The sequence below is a fragment of the Bufo gargarizans genome, chromosome 5, assembly GCF_014858855.1.
Source record: "Bufo gargarizans isolate SCDJY-AF-19 chromosome 5, ASM1485885v1, whole genome shotgun sequence".
Taxonomy (NCBI): Eukaryota; Metazoa; Chordata; class Amphibia; order Anura; family Bufonidae; genus Bufo; species Bufo gargarizans.
In genome coordinates, this window is record NC_058084.1 from 266667754 (window position 1) to 266686409 (window position 18656).

The window sequence follows — 18656 nt, forward strand, 5'->3', positions numbered from 1 at the left end:
CATTTATAAAGTAAAAAAAGAAAAAAAAAACACCCCTTTGCCCTTATTTTATAATAAAAAACAGAAGAAGAAAAAAAAAACACACACATTAGGTATCGCCGCGTCCGTTATGACCGGCTCTATAAATATATCATATGATCCACCCTGTCCGATAAATACCATAAAATAAATAAAATAAAAACGGTGTAAAAAAAGCCATTTTTGTCACCTTACATCACAAAACGTGCAACACCAAGTGATCACAAAGGCATATGCCCCCACAATAGTACCAATTTAACCGTCTCCTCATCCCGCAAAACATGAGCCGCTACCTAAGACAATCGCCCAAAAAATTTAAAACCTATGGCTCAGAACATAGAGACCCTAAAACATCATTTTTTTTGTTTAAAAAATGCTGGTATTGTGTAAAACTTAAGTAAATAAAAAAAGTATACATATTAGGTATTGCCGCGTCCATAAGAACCTGCTCTATAAAAATATCACATGACCTAACCCCTCAGGTGAATACCGTAAAAAAAGCAATTTTTTGTCTCCTTACATCACAAAAAGTGTAATAGCAAGCGATCAAAAAGTTATACGCACCCCAAAATAGTGCGAATCAAACCGTCATCTCATCCCGCAAAAATCATACCCTACATAAGATAATCGCCCAAAAACTGAAAAAACTATGGCTCTCAGACTATGGAGACACTAAAACATGATTTTTTTGTTTCAAAAATGAAATAATTGTGTAAAACGCACACAAATAAAGTAGACATATTAGGTATCGCCGAGTCCGTAAGAACCTGCTATATAAAAAAAAATCACATGACCTAAAAAGCCAGTCGCCCCAATGACTGATCCGTCATCAACACCACTGAAAGTGAATTGGGGATGGATCCGTTTTCTATTGTGTCAGAGAAAACATTTCCGTCCCCATTGACTTACATTGTGAGTCCTGACGTCTTGTTCCAACCACATCGCAGATATAAAAACGCTGCTTGCAGCGTTATTCTGTACACAATGGGGACGCAAATAAATGGAACAGAATTTGTTCTGGTGTATTCCTATTCCGTTTCGTTCAGTTGAGTTTTGTCCCCATTGAGAATGAATGGGGACAAAACAGAAGTGTTTTTGCCCGCTATTGAGATCCTGTGATTGATCTCAGTATTGGAAAGGGAAAGCACAGATGTGAAAGTAGCCTAACAAAAAAAAATCTTCAACTTTTCAATATCTTTGCTTGTTGTCATAATTTAAAAACCCTTGACTGCCTCCAGCAGCTGAGAACCCAGAAAAACATTAACAGCTCTGAGACACTGTTATGAACCCTGCAGCTATTAATCAGAGCTAGATCATTCAGGTTTCTAGTCTCAGAATGTAAACAAAAATTAGCAAGCAGAGATCTTGAAAGTGGGGAGCAATTAAACTACAAAGTAAGGCCTCTTTCACACGGGCGTGACGGATTGGCTCCGGATGCATTGAGGGTGCATTCAGTGAAACTCGCACCATTTTGCAAGCAAGTTCAGTCAGTTTTGTCTGCAATTGCGTTCAGTTGTTCAGTTTTTTCAGCGCGGGTGCAATGCGCTTTGATGCGATTTTCATGCGCGTGATAAAAAACGAGTGTTAGCAACCATCAGTGAAAAAAGGCACTGCATCCGCACTTGCGGATGGGGCCAGGGCTATGTGAAAAACACAGAATATAGAACATGCTGTGTTTTTCAGGCAACGCAGAACTGATGCATGAAAGAAAACGCTCATGTACACAGCCCCAATGAAATGAATGGGCCAGGATTCAGTGCGGGTGCTATGTGTTCACGTCACGCATTGCACCCTCGCGGAAAACTCGCTTGTGTGAAAGGGGCCTAAGTGAGGAGATGTCAGAATTTTTCACTACACAGTGATTATGCTTGAGCTGCCTTTCTAGATGATCTGCCAGTTTTCGAGCCTGTATTTTGAGTAATGGGGTTCACAACACAATAAATGTTCCATATGCTGCAAGTTATAATCAAAACATCAAAAAATGTGAGGCCCAAAGAAAGTGCAAAGTCGGAGCTCCATCTAGTGTTACAGTTGGAAAATACAGGTAATCTGTTTGCTCTGGGTAGAGGGTTGCTGGTGGTTTATGTTTTTCCATTTGGTTAATCATTAATCATGAGAGATGTAGTTTTTTTTAACCATAGATTTGTGGTTATATGTATAGTGCATGGTGAAAGCTACGTAATGGTAGAAATCTTTATAATTTCTGCACAGGGTGACATTCTGTGGCTTGTGCTGCAAAAAATATGTTGAAGCAAACATCTCCAACAAGTCCAGGACCACTGTCAAGTACACGATGAAGACTTTAGCCAGCAGCTCTGAGACGATCATCTTCATCTTCCTTGGAATATCAGCAGTGGACACCTCCAAGTGGATGTGGGACACGGCCCTGGTGCTGTCCACACTCCTCTTCATCTTTGTGTTCAGGGCTGTTGGTGAGGTTTTGCATTTTTTTCCCTTTAAATATTTCTAAATGCATACATTTTCATAATTACTATATGTATAGTATATTAGTCTACAGCTGTATTCACTAATTCTGCAGGCTTCAGAGCTGAATTTTGACTGCAGCTCTGGAGTACGATGCAGGCTGGACATTTTAAGTAATACGTTGGGGGGTGTCTTCTTGCTGGCCTCCTAAAGGCCTTTTAAAGTTCTCCCAGAAATGACGATGACTGAAGTTAAAGCGAAGCCAATTATGAAATAATCACATTTTGTATCCTAGGTGTTGTGCTGCAGACATGCGTTTTAAACCACTTTAGACTCCTCCCACTGGACAGGATAGACCAAGTTGTGATGTCGTACGGTGGCATTCGGGGTGCAGTCGCCTTTGCTCTAGTCATTTTGCTAGATAGGAGAAAAGTGAAAGCTAAAGACTATTTTGTGGCAACTACGATCGTGGTGGTGTTTTTTACAGTCATGTTTCAGGTAGGTGAATTATAGCTGTGCTTCTTGTTTTAGAAGGATTCAGTTAGGTTTGTGTTATTACTAATATACAGTGAAGGTAGTGAAGGTAATGGGGCACATTTACTCAAGTGTTTGCGCCTGTTTTTCGTCTAACAAAATGCTGTCTTAGGCTACTTTCACACTAGCGTTCGTCGGTCCGCTCGTGAGTTCCGTTTGAAGGGGCTCACGAGCGGACCCGAACGCAGCCGTCCAGCCCTGATGCAGTCTGAATGGATGCGGATCCGCTCAGACTGCATCAGTCTGGCGGCGTTCAGCCTCCGCTCCGCTCGCCTCCGCACGGACAGGCGGACAGCTGAACGCTGCTTGCAGCGTTCGGGTGTCCGCCTGGCCGTGCGGAGGCGTGCGGATCCGTGCGGATCCGTCCAGACTTACAATGTAAGTCAATGGGGACGGATCCGTTTGAAGATGCCACAATATGGCTCAATCTTCAGGCGGATCCGTCCCCCATTGACTTTACATTGAAAGTCTGGACGGATCCGTACGAGGCTATTTTCACACTTAGGCTGTTTTATGCTAAAATAATGCAGACGGATCCGTACTGAACGGAGCCTCCGTCTGCATTATTATGATCGGATCCGTTCAGAACGGATCCGATCGAACGCTAGTGTGAAAGTAGCCTTAGTCTTATTTTTTTGTCGCGTTTACTACTGAAATTAAGCCTCTTTTTGAGGGTGTTGCGCCTTGTTTGCCTATTTTGATATATTTTTTAAACAAATTCAGAAGTTTTCTGACTTTTCTGACCCAGTTATGTATTTGTGTCTTATTTTGCAACTGTATTTGTTGCAAAAAGAGTCTAATTTCTACTTTACTACAGGGCTGACATACTTTTCTCTGTCTGTTTGGAGTGAAGTGCGATTTCTTTGCATTAAAAGTCGCACTTTCCGAGAGACATGCAACTTTTTTCTGCACAGACTTTTTTCATGGACGTACTTATTAGAGCAGTCTAAATTAATAAGAACCTGTCTAAGGCCCCTTTCACACGAGCGAGTTTTCCACGCGGGTGCAATGAGTGACGTGAACGCATTGCACCCGCACTGAATCCGGACCCATTCATTTCTGTGGGGGCTGTGCACATGAGCGGTGATTTTCACGCATCACTTGTGCGTTGCGTGAAAATCGCAGCATGTTTTATATTCTGTTTTTCACGCAACGCAGGCCCCATAGAATTGAATGGGGCTGCGTGAAAATCGCAAGCATCCACAAGCAAGTGCGGATGCGGTGCGATTTTCACGCACGGTTGCTAGGAGACGATCGGGATGGGGACCCGATCATTATTAGTTTGCCTTATAACATGGTTATAAGGGAAAATAATAACATTCTTAATACAGAATGCTTAGTACAATAGGGCTGGAGGGGTTAAATTTAAAAAAATTATAATTTAACTCCCCTTAATCTACTAGATCGCGCAGCCCGGCTTCTCTTCTGTCTTCTTCTTTGCTGTGCACAGGAAAAGGACCTTTGATGATGTCACTACGCTCATCACATGGTCCGTCACATGATCTACCACCATGGTAAATGATCATGTGATGGACCATGTGATGAGCGCAGTGACGTCATCAAAGGTCCTATTCCTCAAAGAAGAAGACAGAAGACATGCCGGCTGGACGAACAAGTGGATTAAGGTGAGTTAAATATTTTTTTTTATTTTTTTTAACCCCTTCAGCCCTATTGTACTATGCATTCTGTATTCAGAATGCTATTATTTTCCCTTATAACCATGTTATAAGGGGAAATAATACAATCTACACAACCTTGAACCCAAACCTGAACTTCTGTGAAGAAGTTCGGGTCTGGGTACCATATTCAGTTTTTTATCACGCGCGTGCAAAACTGACTGCAATTGCGTACCTACTTGCGCGGGTTTGCCGCAACGCATCCGGACCTTATCCGGACACGCCCGTCTGCAAGGGGCCTAAGGGCCCTTTCACATGAGTTGATGCCGTGCGGGTAATCCGCTGCATGAAAGAGAGCCAAGCCCCTCTCCGGACAGCAGAGACACGAAGCATTAATATGATTGCTAATGCTCCGTGCCTCTCTGTGATCTTTTTACTACAAAATGACAGTGAGATAAAATTGTCACTGTGATTTTGTAGTACAAAGGTCACAGAGAGGTAAAGAGCATTATCAATCATGTTAACGCTCCGTGTCTCTGCTGTCCGGAGCGGGGCTTGGCTCTCTTTCACGAAGCGGATTACCCGCACAGGATCCGCTCGTGTGAAAGAGCCCTAACTGAAAAAGAACCACCAGAGTTCAGACTAAAAAAAGTACGCCTCGTCTAATTCATAAACTGATGGGTGACTTTTAACAAATACTCGACAAAATTATTTACGCATGAAAAAAGTCATATCTTTACGGCACAAAGTTGCATGTCTCCAGGAAAGTGCTACTTTTAATGCAAAAAAGTCGCACTTCACTACTCAAAACAAATAAAGAAAAGTACGAGAGCCCTGGGGTGGAATAGACTGTTTTTGAGACAAATTTAGGTACATAAAAGGCACACCTACAAAAATAGGTCCGAAAAAAATCACTAAAATTAGAAAACATTTTAAATTAGTCTAAAAAAATCGAAGTAGTCAAAGCCTAAAAAACAGGCGCAATTTCAGTAGTAAATGCAACTAAAAATAATGCTGTCTAAAACTGCATTTTTTATACTAAAAAAGGATGTCAATACTTAAGTAAATGTGCCCCAGTGATTCCACCAGCAGAATAGTGAGTGCAGCTCTGGAATATAATACAGTATATACACTGTAACTCAGGATCAGTACAGGATAAGTAATGTAATGTATATACACAGTGACTCCACCAGCAGAATAGTGAGTGCAGCTCTGGAGTATAATACAGGATGTAACTCAGGATCAGTACAGGATAAGTAATGTATGTACACAGTGACTCTACAAGCAGAATAGTGAGTGCAGCTCTTGAGTAAATGTCTGTCAGTCACAGTAAAATCATAGCATTAATGAGAATTGCATCCAGCCTCTATTATTGCAGTTTTCATACAGTTTTTTCCTAATGTGAAAATGTTGAGGTTGGTCACCTCTGCAATTGCAGATTTTTTACGGAGATTCTGCATTTGTTAAGTCTGAATCTATCTTCAAACCAATGTTCACAGTACAGCCATAGAAATCTTACTCCTACTATACCTGTAATCTGTCATTGATACGTCGACTTGCCAGCGTATGGTGAGCCCTGTTCATAGACTACAGTACTTTATAGGTAAAATACTGTAACTAGCTCTTAGCATATAAGTGGGTTATATAGAGACTAAATAGGTTTTTGCCCCCTCGTTGGTCATTATAGCCCTGCAGTTCAACAACATTTCCACTAGGTGGCAGAATCTGTATTACATTGCAACACTTCATGTCCTAGTTATAGATGGGAGTGTGTAAAGTAAAGTTCCTTTTAATCTGGTATGAAAGTGGCCAAGTAGATGCCAGATATGGCAAACAGAAATGGGGAAAAAGAGCTCTTTTTCTTTGAACTCCTTTACTCTTTCTTTGTACCGGTAATTGTTTCTTGTCTACTTCTGTGATTTTTGATCATTGAGCTGTGACCCATCCAGAGTCCTAGTTATACCGGGTGCAGCAGTAGCAGTCACATGTGGACACGACCCATTCGTAGCCCCCAATGAGAAGCTTTATATGTGAAACTCTAATGATTGCATAGCGATGGGGTCGTTCTTTATAGAGCGCTCTTAATATATTCGTTATAGCTGGATTTTTATATTGTATATAGTCCTATATGGCAGTGGCCTCCAGCCTGTGACTTTACGGTAGCTATAGAGCCAGAAGTTGGAAATGACTATAACGTAGTGTGAAGCCATCATATAGGGTTATTGTGTGGGTACTAGGTATAGCTTTTGTGTACGGACCAAGAGCTTTCAGCTTCACACCTGGGACATCTACCTTTGACACTTCATCATAGCCATAACTTGCCTAGTGCACACCTGTATGTGCTTCTTGTATCACAAATCTAATAAGCAGATATAGAAGGAAGCACATTGTAAGCGAGCAAACTACAGATGCTTCCTCCCTCGCTGACCAGCCATGTCTACATCTAAACAGTGACATGCACAATGGAACAAAGCCCGGGTTGCCCTTGAGGTGAATATTCACCCCCGGGACAAGTCAGTGAAGTCACTAAAATCTGCAGACTAGCTGTTCACGGTCACACATCCAAACACCTTGTAATGCTAGATTCAAACAACCGTCCCCACCGTCCCTTTCCTTTCACAAAACACGGATATGTCATTATAGCGTCCGGATGCATCCCTTTAGTTTCTAGACCCATTCATTTGAATAAGTAAATAAATGTACACCGAAAAGAATGCTGCAGTTTTCTGAGACTAAAACGCTATAGGGAGTTATTTATCAAGGGACCTGCGACTATTTTAGGCTACTTTCACACTGGTTCCGCTTGTGAGATCCATTTCAGGGCTCTCACAAACGGCTCAAAATGGATCAGTTCAGCCCCAATGCATTCTGAATAGATAAGGATCCGTTCAGAATGCATCAATTTGGCTGCGTTTGGTCTCCGTTGCGTTTTTCAGATGGTCACTAAAACGCAGCTTGCAGCGTTTTAAAGACGTCTGACGATGCAGAGCCAAACGGATCCGTCCTGACATACAATGTAAGTCAATGGGGACGGATCAGTTTTTCATTGACACAATATGGTGCAATTGAAAACGGATCCGCCCCCTATTGACTTTCAATGTAAGTCAAGACGGATCCGTTATGAACGGATACAAGTGTTTGCATTATAGGTGCGGATGATGCTGGGGCACATGGCTGCTGGAGGATAGCAAAATTCATGATGAGGGGAACAACTTGTCATAAATTAGGCTTATCCTCTAGCAGCGCAGGGGGAAACAAAGGACAGCGTGAAAACGCTGGTCTTTGTAAGGCCTCTTTCACACGAGCGTGACGGATTAGGTCCGGATGCGTTCAGAGAAACTCGCACCATTTTTCAAGCAAGTTCAGTCAATTTTGTCTGCGATTGCGTTCAGCTGTTCAGTTTTTTCCATTAAAATAAATGGGTCAGGATTCAGTGCGGGTGCTATGCGTTCACGTCACACATTGCACCCACGTAGAAAACTCGCTCATGTGAAAGGGGCCTAAATGTGCCCCATAGTGCTAATTGCACCATTTAATGAGGTTGGCCACTATCTATTTCTAGCTGTACATGTGCCCGGAACAGCACATGCATGCCGCTAGTAATAGGCATTATTACAGAGCTCTCAGACATGGTGGAAATTTCCAAAAGAAAATCTGTAACAGAAAAACCAATAGCCAATAGCCAATCATAGCAACCAATCAGAGTTCTCCTTTCATTTCTTAAAGTGTTCTGAAAAAGGGAAATGTGAACCCTGGTTGCTATGGGCAACTAAGACAATTTTCTTGTTAGACAGTTTTGATAAATGAAGCACCAAGACTTTCCTCATGTTATCCTAGGGGGGCTTGAAATTGTCTTCTGTTTTATTCTGCAGTGGAAGTTACATTCCGCAGCGTAAATAATGTTATGTTTTGCGGATTTCCTGTATGAGAATATCTCCATTCGGTTCATAGGGAAATTGATTCTACAGTGGAACACACTGCAAAAAAATCTGCAATGAAATCCGCACCATAATTCACGCAAAAAAAATCTGCAACTTTGTAAAAATCGTCACCTGCTGATTTTCTGGTGGAATTTCCGAACAGGTGTGAAGGCACCCTTAACACGTTAAGGACCCAGGACGAGAATGCTCATTCTAAATCGCCGGCACTTGGCGCTCCAGGACGAGCATTCTCGTCCTGCGGTCCTTCCTCTCCCCCACTTGCGGCGCCGCAATCGGCAGCACGGATCCGGCTGTTACTGGCAGCCGGATCCGTGCTGCATCCACCAGCATCGGTTATAACACGGACGCACTTTAGTAAAAAAACTGAAGGTTGTACTGAAAAACAGATCTGCAAAAAAAAGGAACGTTTATCTGGAAAGGTAAAAATACTGACGTGTGAATGGACCATTAGGGCTGTTTCACACGAGCGGATGCCGTGCGTGACATCCGCTCCGTGAATGACAGCCAAGACCCGATGCAGACTGCAGAGGCACGGAGCATTATGAATCATGTTAATGCTCCGTGCTTCTGCAGTCTGCATCGGGTCTTGGCTGTCATTCACGGAGCGGATGTTACGCACGGCATCAGCTCGTGTGAAACAGCCCTTGCTGTGTAAGACGCTGACAGTTCAATTCAGTACAATACAGAATGTATTGTACTGAATTGAAACAGGGATAAAACCCTGAAAAGGTGAAGTCCCACAGTGGGACAAATATAAAAAGTGAAAAATAGTGGCTTTTTATGATAAAAAAAACCCCCCATAAAGTTTCAAGTAAAAAAATAAGCGTCCTTTTCCCAAAATAAAGTAAATATATATATTTTTAAATAGACATATTAGGTATCACCGCGTCTGTATTGACTGGCTCTATAAAAATATCACATAACCTAACTCCTCAGGTGAACACCGTAAAAAAAAAAATAACATTTTTTGTCACCTTACATCACTAAAAGTGCAACACAAAGCGATCAAAAAGGTGTATGTCACCTCATCCCGCAACAATTGAGCCCCTAAGTAAGACAATCGCCAAAAAAAATCCAAAACTTTTGTTTCAAAAATGCTTTTATTGTGTTAAATGTAAAAAAAAAAAAAAAGTAAACATATTAGATATCGGCGCGTCCGTAAGAACCTGCTCTATAAAAATACCACATGACCTAACCCCTCAGGTGAACACCGTAAAAAAGATAAAATAAAAACGGTGTCAAAAAAGCCATTTTTTGTTGGCTTACATCACAAAAAGTGTAAAAGCAAGCGATCAAAAAGTCATATGCACCCCAAAAAAGTGCCAATCAAACCGTCATCTCATCCTGCAAAAATGATACCTTACCTAAAACAATCGCCCAAAAAATTAAAAAATTAAGGGCTGTTTCACACGAGCGGATGCCGTGCGTGGCATCCGCTCCGTGAAAGAGTGCCAAGACCCGATGCAGACTGCAGAGGCATGGAGCATTAACATTAGTGATAATGCTCCGTGCCTCTGCAGTCTGCATCGGGTCTTGGCACTCTTTCACGGAGCGGATGCCACGCACGGCATCCGCTCGTGTGAAACAGCCCTTAGGGTTCACAGAATATGGAGACACTGAAACATGATTTTTTTTTTATAAAAAAATGATGTTATTGTCTAAAATAAATTAATAAAAAAAGTATACCTATTAGGTATCTTCGCGTCCGTTACAACCTATAAAAATATCACATGAACTAACCCCTCAGGTGAACGCCTCATGCACACGACCGTATTTTGTTTCCGTGTCCGTTCATTTTTTTTTGCGGATAGGATGCGGACCCATTCATTTCAATGGGTCCGCAAAAAACGCGGACAGCACACCGCGTGCTGTCCGCATCAGTATGTCTGTTCTGTTGCTCCACAAAAAAAATAGTGCATGTCCTATTTTTTTCTAGTTTGCGGACAAGGATAGGCATTATTACAATTGATCCGCAAAAGACGGATGCCATACGGAACGGCGTCCTTTTTTTGGCGGATCCGCAATTTGCGGACCGCAAAACACATACGGTCGTGTGCATGTAGCCGAACACTTTAAAAAAATATATATATATTTTTTGTCAACTTGCAGCACAACAAAAAGTGTAATAGCAAGCGATCAAAAAGTCATACGCACCCCAAAATAGTACCAATCACACCGTCATCTCATTCCACAATAAATGAGACCCTACCTAAGACAATCACATAAAAAAATTCAAAAACTATGGCTCTCAGAATATGGAGACACTAAAACATGATTTATATTTTTTATTTTATTGTGTTATTGTGTAAAACTTAAATAAATAAATAAAGTATACATACTAGGTATCGCCGCATTTGTAAAAACCTGCTGTATAAAAATATCACATGATCTAACCTGTCAGATGAACACTGTAAATAACAAAAAATAAAAACTGTGCCAGAACAGCTATTTTTTGTTATCTTGCCTCACAAAAAGTGTAATATAGCGCAATAAAAAATCATATATACCCTAAAATAGTACCAACAAAACTGACACCTTATCCCGTAGTTTCTAAAATGGGGTATTTTTTGTAGTTTTTACTTTAGGGGTGCATCAGGGGGTCTTCAAATGTTACATGGTAGCTTAAAATTATCCCAGTAAAATCTGCCCTCCAAAAACCATATAGCATTCCATTCCTTCTGTGCTCTGCCGTGTGCCCATACAGCAGTTTACGACTACATAAGGGGTGTTTCTGTAAACTACAGAATCAGGGCAATAAATATTGAGTTTTGTTTGGCTGTTAACCCTTGCTTTGTTAGCGGAAATCTTTTTATTAAAATGGAAAATCTGCCCAAAAAAGTGAAATTCTAAAATTTCATCTCCATGTTTCATTAATTCTTGTGGAATACCTAAAGGGTTAACAGTTTGTAAAATCAGTTTTGAATACCTTGAGGGTGTAGTTTCTAAAATGGGTTCACTTTTTTTGAGTTTCTACTCTAGGGGTGCATTAGGGGGTCTTCAAATGTGACATGGAATCTTAAAATTATAACAGTGAAATCTGCTTTCCAAAAACCACATGGCATTCCTTTCCTTCTGCGCCCTGCCGTGTGCCCGTACAGCAGTTTACGACCACATATGGGGTGTTTCTGTAAACTACAGAATCGGGGGAATAAATATTGAGTTTTGTTTGGCTGTTAACCCTTGCTTTGTTAGTGGAAAAAAAATTGATTAAAATTTAAAATCTGCCAAAAAAGTGAATTCTGAAATTTCATCTCCATTTTCCCATTAATTCTTGCGGAACACCTAAAGGGTTAAGAAAGTTTGTAAAATCAGTTTTTAATACCTTGATGGGTATAGTTTCTAAAATGGGGTCATTTGGGTGGTTTCTATTATGTAAGCCTCACAAAGTGACTTCAGACCTGAACTGGTCCCTAAAAAGTGGGTTTTTGAAATTTTCTGAAAAATTTCAAGATTTGCTCCTAAACTTCTAATGTCCCCCAAAAATAAAATGGCATTCACAAAATGATCCAAACATGAAGTAGACATATGGGGAATGTAAAGTAATAACTATTTTTGGAGTTATTACTAATCTATCTATTATAGAAGTAGAGAATAAGAAATTTGCTAATTTGCTAATTTTTCCCAATTTTTTTGTAAATTAGGTATTTTATTTATAAATAAAAATGAAATTTTTTTACTCAATTTTACCACTGCCATGAAGTACAATATGTGACAAGAAAACAATCCCAGAATGGCCTTTATAAGTAAAATCTTTTTAAAGTTATTACCACATAAAGTGACACATGTCAGATTTGCTAAAAATGGCCTGGTCCTTAAGGTGAAATATGGCAGGGTCTTTAAGGTGTTAAACCGTCAGCGCCGATGTCCAATGGTTCAATATGCCCAATTTGTGTTTGCTTGCAGGCTTGCTTACCTGCTTTGTGGCCCTGCGCTTCAAAATTGGCCGCTGATGCTGCATTCATTTTTTTTGCGGACGCACAATTTGCGGATGCAAAAAACAACTGTCGTGTCCATGATGCCTAACAAAGGAACTGAGAAACCAAAAAGAAAACTAATCAGAAATCCGACTGCTGTCAGAGATTGGAAGTGGTTTACAGCTACAGGATACAATACTGGTCAGAACTAATACTTCTCGCTGCTGAGGGTTTGTTACAACTGTATGCCATCTAGACAATACTGTGTGAGGTAAACTCAGACTCCAGACTGATACATTTTACCTGCACTGATACATTGTAACAATCTAGCAGGGCAGGTTGTCAACCTTGGAAATAATTGTAACAATTCCTCATCTTGTGAGAAGTATAGTTGTGTGTGAGTTTTCAGTCTCTGAATATCCCCATTCACTGACAGCAAGCACAACTGAAACACAAAGTTGCCGCACTTTCATTAAACAACTGTATTGACATAAGAATAGACAAATCCATTAAAGAAGTGACAGGGAAGATTGGGTTAAGATGATAATGTGACAGGTCCATTAGTTTCTCTTCAGGGTATAATTCACTTACACATTGTCTGTATAATGTGCCTCATTATTCACCACCCGCTTTGGATACATCAGCTGCACCGCAGCCCCGGCCAGCAGACGCGCCACTCATAACTTCTCTATAGCCCGGGATAGTCCAATCAGATCTGCCTCTAATGAGCCCGCTATTTACATCTGAACTTTCTGATGTGATTCAATTATTATTGAGTTGGAGCCGCTGTTAACACTTTCACTGCTGTGGTTATGTCCAAGAGGGAGGTTTGTAAGACGCAGAGCAGGTTCTGAAGGCAACCCTGTAAAGGGTTAATGACAGCTGGCAGTGCTGGTGCCCTGCATTTACAATTCTGGGCCCATTAGGGTGAGAATAAATTTCTTACAGGGTGCAAAATGTCACTCATTAGTACGGTTTATAATCCAATTATACAATATATTATTTGAGCGCAGCTTGTGGTGGACATGCTTAATGTAACTTCTTTTGTACTATATACATCACAATCCATGCATATGATAATGTACCCCCTTATACAATATGTACCAGGAGATACCCAGGTTATACCAGCATGGTCCATATCACTATATACAAGAATATGTATAACTTATACAAGCTGTACATATATCATTATATACAGGAGATGCCCAGGTTATACCAGCATGCTCCATATCACTATATAGAAGAAGATGTATAACTTTTACCAGCTGTACATATATAATTATATACAGGAGATGCCCAGGTTATACCAGCATGCTCCATATCACTATATATACAATATGTATAACTTATACAAGCTGCACATATATAATTATATACAGGAGATGCCCAGGTTATACCAGCATGCTCCATATCACTATATAGAAGAAGATGTATAACTTATACCAGCTGTACATATATAATTATATACAGGTGATACCCAGGTTATACCAGCTGTACATATATAATTATATACAGGAGATGCCCAGGTTATACCAGCATGCTCCATATCACTATATACAAGAAGATGTATAACTTATACCAGCTGTACATATAGAATTATATACAGGAGATGCCCAGGTTATGCCAGCATGCTCCATATCACTGTATACAAGAAGATGTATAACTTATACCAGCTGTACATATATAATTATATACAGGAGATGCCCAGGTTATACCAGCATGCTCCATATCACTGTATACAAGAAGATGTATAACTTATACCAGCTGTACATATATCATTATATACAGGAGATGCCCAGGTTATACCGGCATGGTCTATATCACTATATACAAGAAGATGTATAACTTATACCAGCTGTACATATAGAATTATATACATGAGGAAAGGGATTTAGGGATCATTATTTCAGAAGACTTAAAGGTAGGCAGACAATGTCATAGAGCAGCAGGAAATGCTAGCAGAATGCTTGGGTGTATAGGGAGAGGCATTACCAGTAGAAAGAGGGAGGCGCTCATGCAGCTCTACAGAGCACTAGTGAGACCTCATTTGGAGTATTGTGCGCAGTACTGGAGACCATATCTCCAGAAGGATATTGATACTTTGGAGAGAGTTCAGAGAAGAGCTACTAAACTGGTACATGGATTGCAAAATAAAACTTACCAGGAAAGATTAAAGGACCTTAACATGTATAGCTTGGAAGAAAGACGAGACAGAGGGGATATGAGAGAAACGTTTAAATACATAAAGGGAATCAACAAGGTAAAAGAGGAGAGAATATTTAAAAGAAGAAAAACTGAATGTAGAGGACATCGTTTTAAATTAGCGGGGCAAAGGTTTAAAAGTAATATCAGGAAGTATTACTTTACTGAGAGAGTAGTGGATGCATGGAATGGCCTTCCTGCAGAAGTGGTAGCTGCAAATACAGTGAAGGAGTTTAAGCATGCATGGGATAGGCATAAGGCCATCCTTCATATAAGATAGGGCCAGGGGCTATCCATAGTATTCAGTATATTGGGCAGACTAGATGGGCCAAATGGCTCTTATCTGCCGACACATTCTATGTTTCTATGAGATACCCAGGTTATACCAGCATGCTCCATATCACTATATACAAGAAGATGTATAACTTATACCACCTGCACATATATAATTATATACAGGAGATACCCAGGTTATACCAGCATGTTCCATATCACTATATACAAGAATATGTATAACTTATACCAGCTGTACATATATAATTATATACAGGAGATACCCAGGTTATACCAGCATGTTCCATATCACTATATACAAGAAGATGTAATACTTATACCAGCTGTACATATATAATTATATACAGGAGATGCCCAGGTTATACCAGCATGCTCCATATCACTATATACAATAAGATGTATAACTTATACCAGCTGTACATATATAATTATATACAGGAGATACCCAGGTTATACCAGCATGCTCCATATCACTATATACAAGAAGATGTATAACCTATACCAGCTGTACATATATAATTATATACAGGAGATGCCCGGGTTATACCAGCATGCTCCATATCACTATATACAAGAAGATGTATAAATTATACCAGCTGTACATATATAATTATATACAGGAGATACCCAGGTTATACCAGCGTGGTCCATATCACTATATACAAGAAGATGTATAACTTATACCAGCTGTACATATATATAATTATATACAGGAGATGCCCAGGTTATACCAGCATGTTCCATATCACTATATACAGGCATATGTATAACTTATACCAGCTGTACATATATAATTATATACAGGAGATACCCAGGTTATACCAGCATGCTCGATATCACTATATACAAGAAGATGTATAACTTATACCAGCTGTACATATATAATTATATACAGGATATACCCAGGTTATACCAGCATGCTCCATATCACTATATACAATAAGATGTATAACTTATACCAGCTGTACATATATAATTATATACAGGATATACCCAGGTTATACCAGCATGCTCCATATCACTATATACAAGAAGATGTATAACTTATACCAGCTGTACATATATAATTATATACAGGAGATACCCAGGTTATACCAGCATGTTCCATATCACTATATACAATAAGATGTATAACTTATACCAGCTGTACATATATAATTATATACAGGAGATGCCCAGGTTATACCAGCATGGTCCATATCACTATATACAAGAAGATGTATAACTTATACCAGCTGTACATATATCATTATATACAGGAGATACCCAGGTTATACCAGCACGGTCCATATCACTATATACAAGAAGATGTATAACTTATACCAGCTGTACATATATAATTATATACAGCAGATGCCCAGGTTATACCAGCATGCTCCATATCACTATATACAATAAGATGTATAACTTATACCAGCTGTACATATATAATTATATACAGGATATACCCAGGTTATACCAGCATGCTCCATATCACTATATACAATAAGATGTATAACTTATACCAGCTGTACATATATAATTATATACAGGAGATGCCCAGGTTATACCAGCATGCTCCATATCACTATATACAAGAAGATGTATAACTTATACCAGCTGTACATATATAATTATATACAGGAGATCAGGAGCGGACTGGAAACTTAAAGTGGCCCTGGAAAAAATAAAATAAAAATAAAGGTGGCCCCATTTACTAGAGAGGTCCAAATCTTCCCAGAAGAACCAAATAACACAGTGTAGCCGGGGTGTGGTGAAGCTAGGTAGTAACCACTATGTGAGACATACTATCTGGTACGATACAATCATTGTTTCTTTCGGCTGGAAAGCTTTTGAGGATACGACATATACTATTCCTTTGTTCCTGTGGCTCTCAGTATAAAGCCTCCTTTATATCGAATTCTATTTGGTTAATCATGTCATTATTATTTTTTTAATTTTGTTCTCTTGCTTTGCGGTTCCAGCAGCCGCCTTCTGTAATAAGTTCAGTTTTTGACCGTAGCTAACCTGTTTACAGATCAGAGACTTCACCTGTCCGGGGAGTATCAGTGGGTGTCACATATCTAGTTATCATCACAGACAGTAGGGACAGGGGAAGTAATGAGAATCTCTTTAGCAGTCTGTGGCCCCAAATACAGAGGGTCCTAGGAGGAGAAAGACCCCATGTGACTGTGTATCTTCCATTGATTGTGTGATATATTGGGACAGATTTAATAAGACTGGTGTTTAATTTACAGTGTAAAATGCAGCATATTTATTAAGAGGTGAGGTGCTATTAGCATGTTGGTGTCTTTTGGTCTGTCTTTAATTTAGGAAATGAAATCTATGCCTTCTATGAGCAGGTGTATATGTGTCCCTTTTTCGTACCATTTTCTGTTGGAAATGTCGTGCCCCCTCTAATTAGCCCTGACCACCTTTCTCGCCTTTAATAGTGCAAATACGGCGCAAGTCATCCCTCATCTCATGGATCCGGCTGCAGTTTCCTGCACTGTTGGATTGCTGGGGCACTGCACAGGGTGAACTTAGAAGGGGACATCGTGCTACTCCACCATTGCAGTCCCTTTATTGTCATGGTTGGGGTGTTCCTAGTAGTTGGACCTCCACTGATCCTATAGTGATGGCATATTCTATTGATATGCCATTACATAAAGAGTGCCCATTAACAGAAATAACTCTATTAGCTGCCTGCCAGGGTTGATTCTGCTGAATAAAATGATACCTGCCTTGTGAAAATCGGTTGCAGCGTTATTGAAAAAAAAAAAAAAAACTTTTATTCTTTATGAAAATTAGGGCCTCAGTGCACTAAGGGGCGTGTCCTAGCATCTACTCTCCAGTGCAGCCCACGCCTCTCGGTGCACTGAAGCCTTAATATGTGCAAAGAATAAAAGTATTTTTCTCTCGGGAACAAAAGAAAGCATTTTTACAAGACAGATATCGTTTTAGTCACCAGGGACAACCCTACCAGATTATAGGAATGATCCGGCAGACAAGTGCTCATTCACACGTCAGTGTTTCACGGAAGCGTGCTGTACGTGTTCTCCACGTACAGCACACGTGCCTATTCATTTTAATGTGTGTATTCAGACATCACTGTTTTAGCACGGATACATGCTCTATTTTGTCCATGTTCACAGATCCATCACGTCTATTATAGGCCTCATGCACACGACTGTGGTGTGTTTTGCGGTCTGCAAATCGCGAATCCGCAAAACACGGATGGCTTCCGTGCGCGTTCCGCAATTCGCGGAACGTCACGGACAGCCTTCAAAATATGCCTATTCTTGTCCGCAAAGCGCGGACAAGAATAGGACAGGTTAAATTTTTTTAGCGGGGCCACGGAACGGAGAAACGGATGCAGACAGCACACGGAGTGCTGTCCGCATCTTTTGCGGCCCCATTGAAGTGAATGGGTCCGCATCCGAGCCGCCACAACGGCCGTGTGCATGAGGCCATAGTCTATAGGTTACGTGAAAACCATGGATGCCATCCGTGTTGCATCCATGTTTCACAGATCATTAAGAAGAGATGCTTTGAAAATTATTTTTCATCTGTTTAATGTCAGTGAAACACTGATGCAACACGGACAGCAAAAAACGGACACACGAACCCAACACTGATCCTTCATGGACAGCTTCACGGATGCATCACTGACCACCTGCTCATGGATTTGAGTACAGACAGGGACGTGTGAATGAGGCTTTAGGGCAGGGGTG

General features: G+C 40.3%; 1 protein-coding gene across 1 annotated transcript in view; it reads left to right on the forward strand.

Annotated features, from left to right (window-relative positions):
* The window catches only part of LOC122939112 (sodium/hydrogen exchanger 5-like), a 62465-nt gene that overhangs the window by 7730 nt on the left and 36079 nt on the right, over window positions 1-18656 (forward strand). Inside the window, exons 3-4 of the mRNA XM_044295100.1 lie at window positions 2230-2450; window positions 2738-2940. Of these exons, the coding sequence (XP_044151035.1) occupies window positions 2230-2450; window positions 2738-2940 (424 nt within the window). The remainder of the gene's footprint in view (window positions 1-2229; window positions 2451-2737; window positions 2941-18656) is intronic.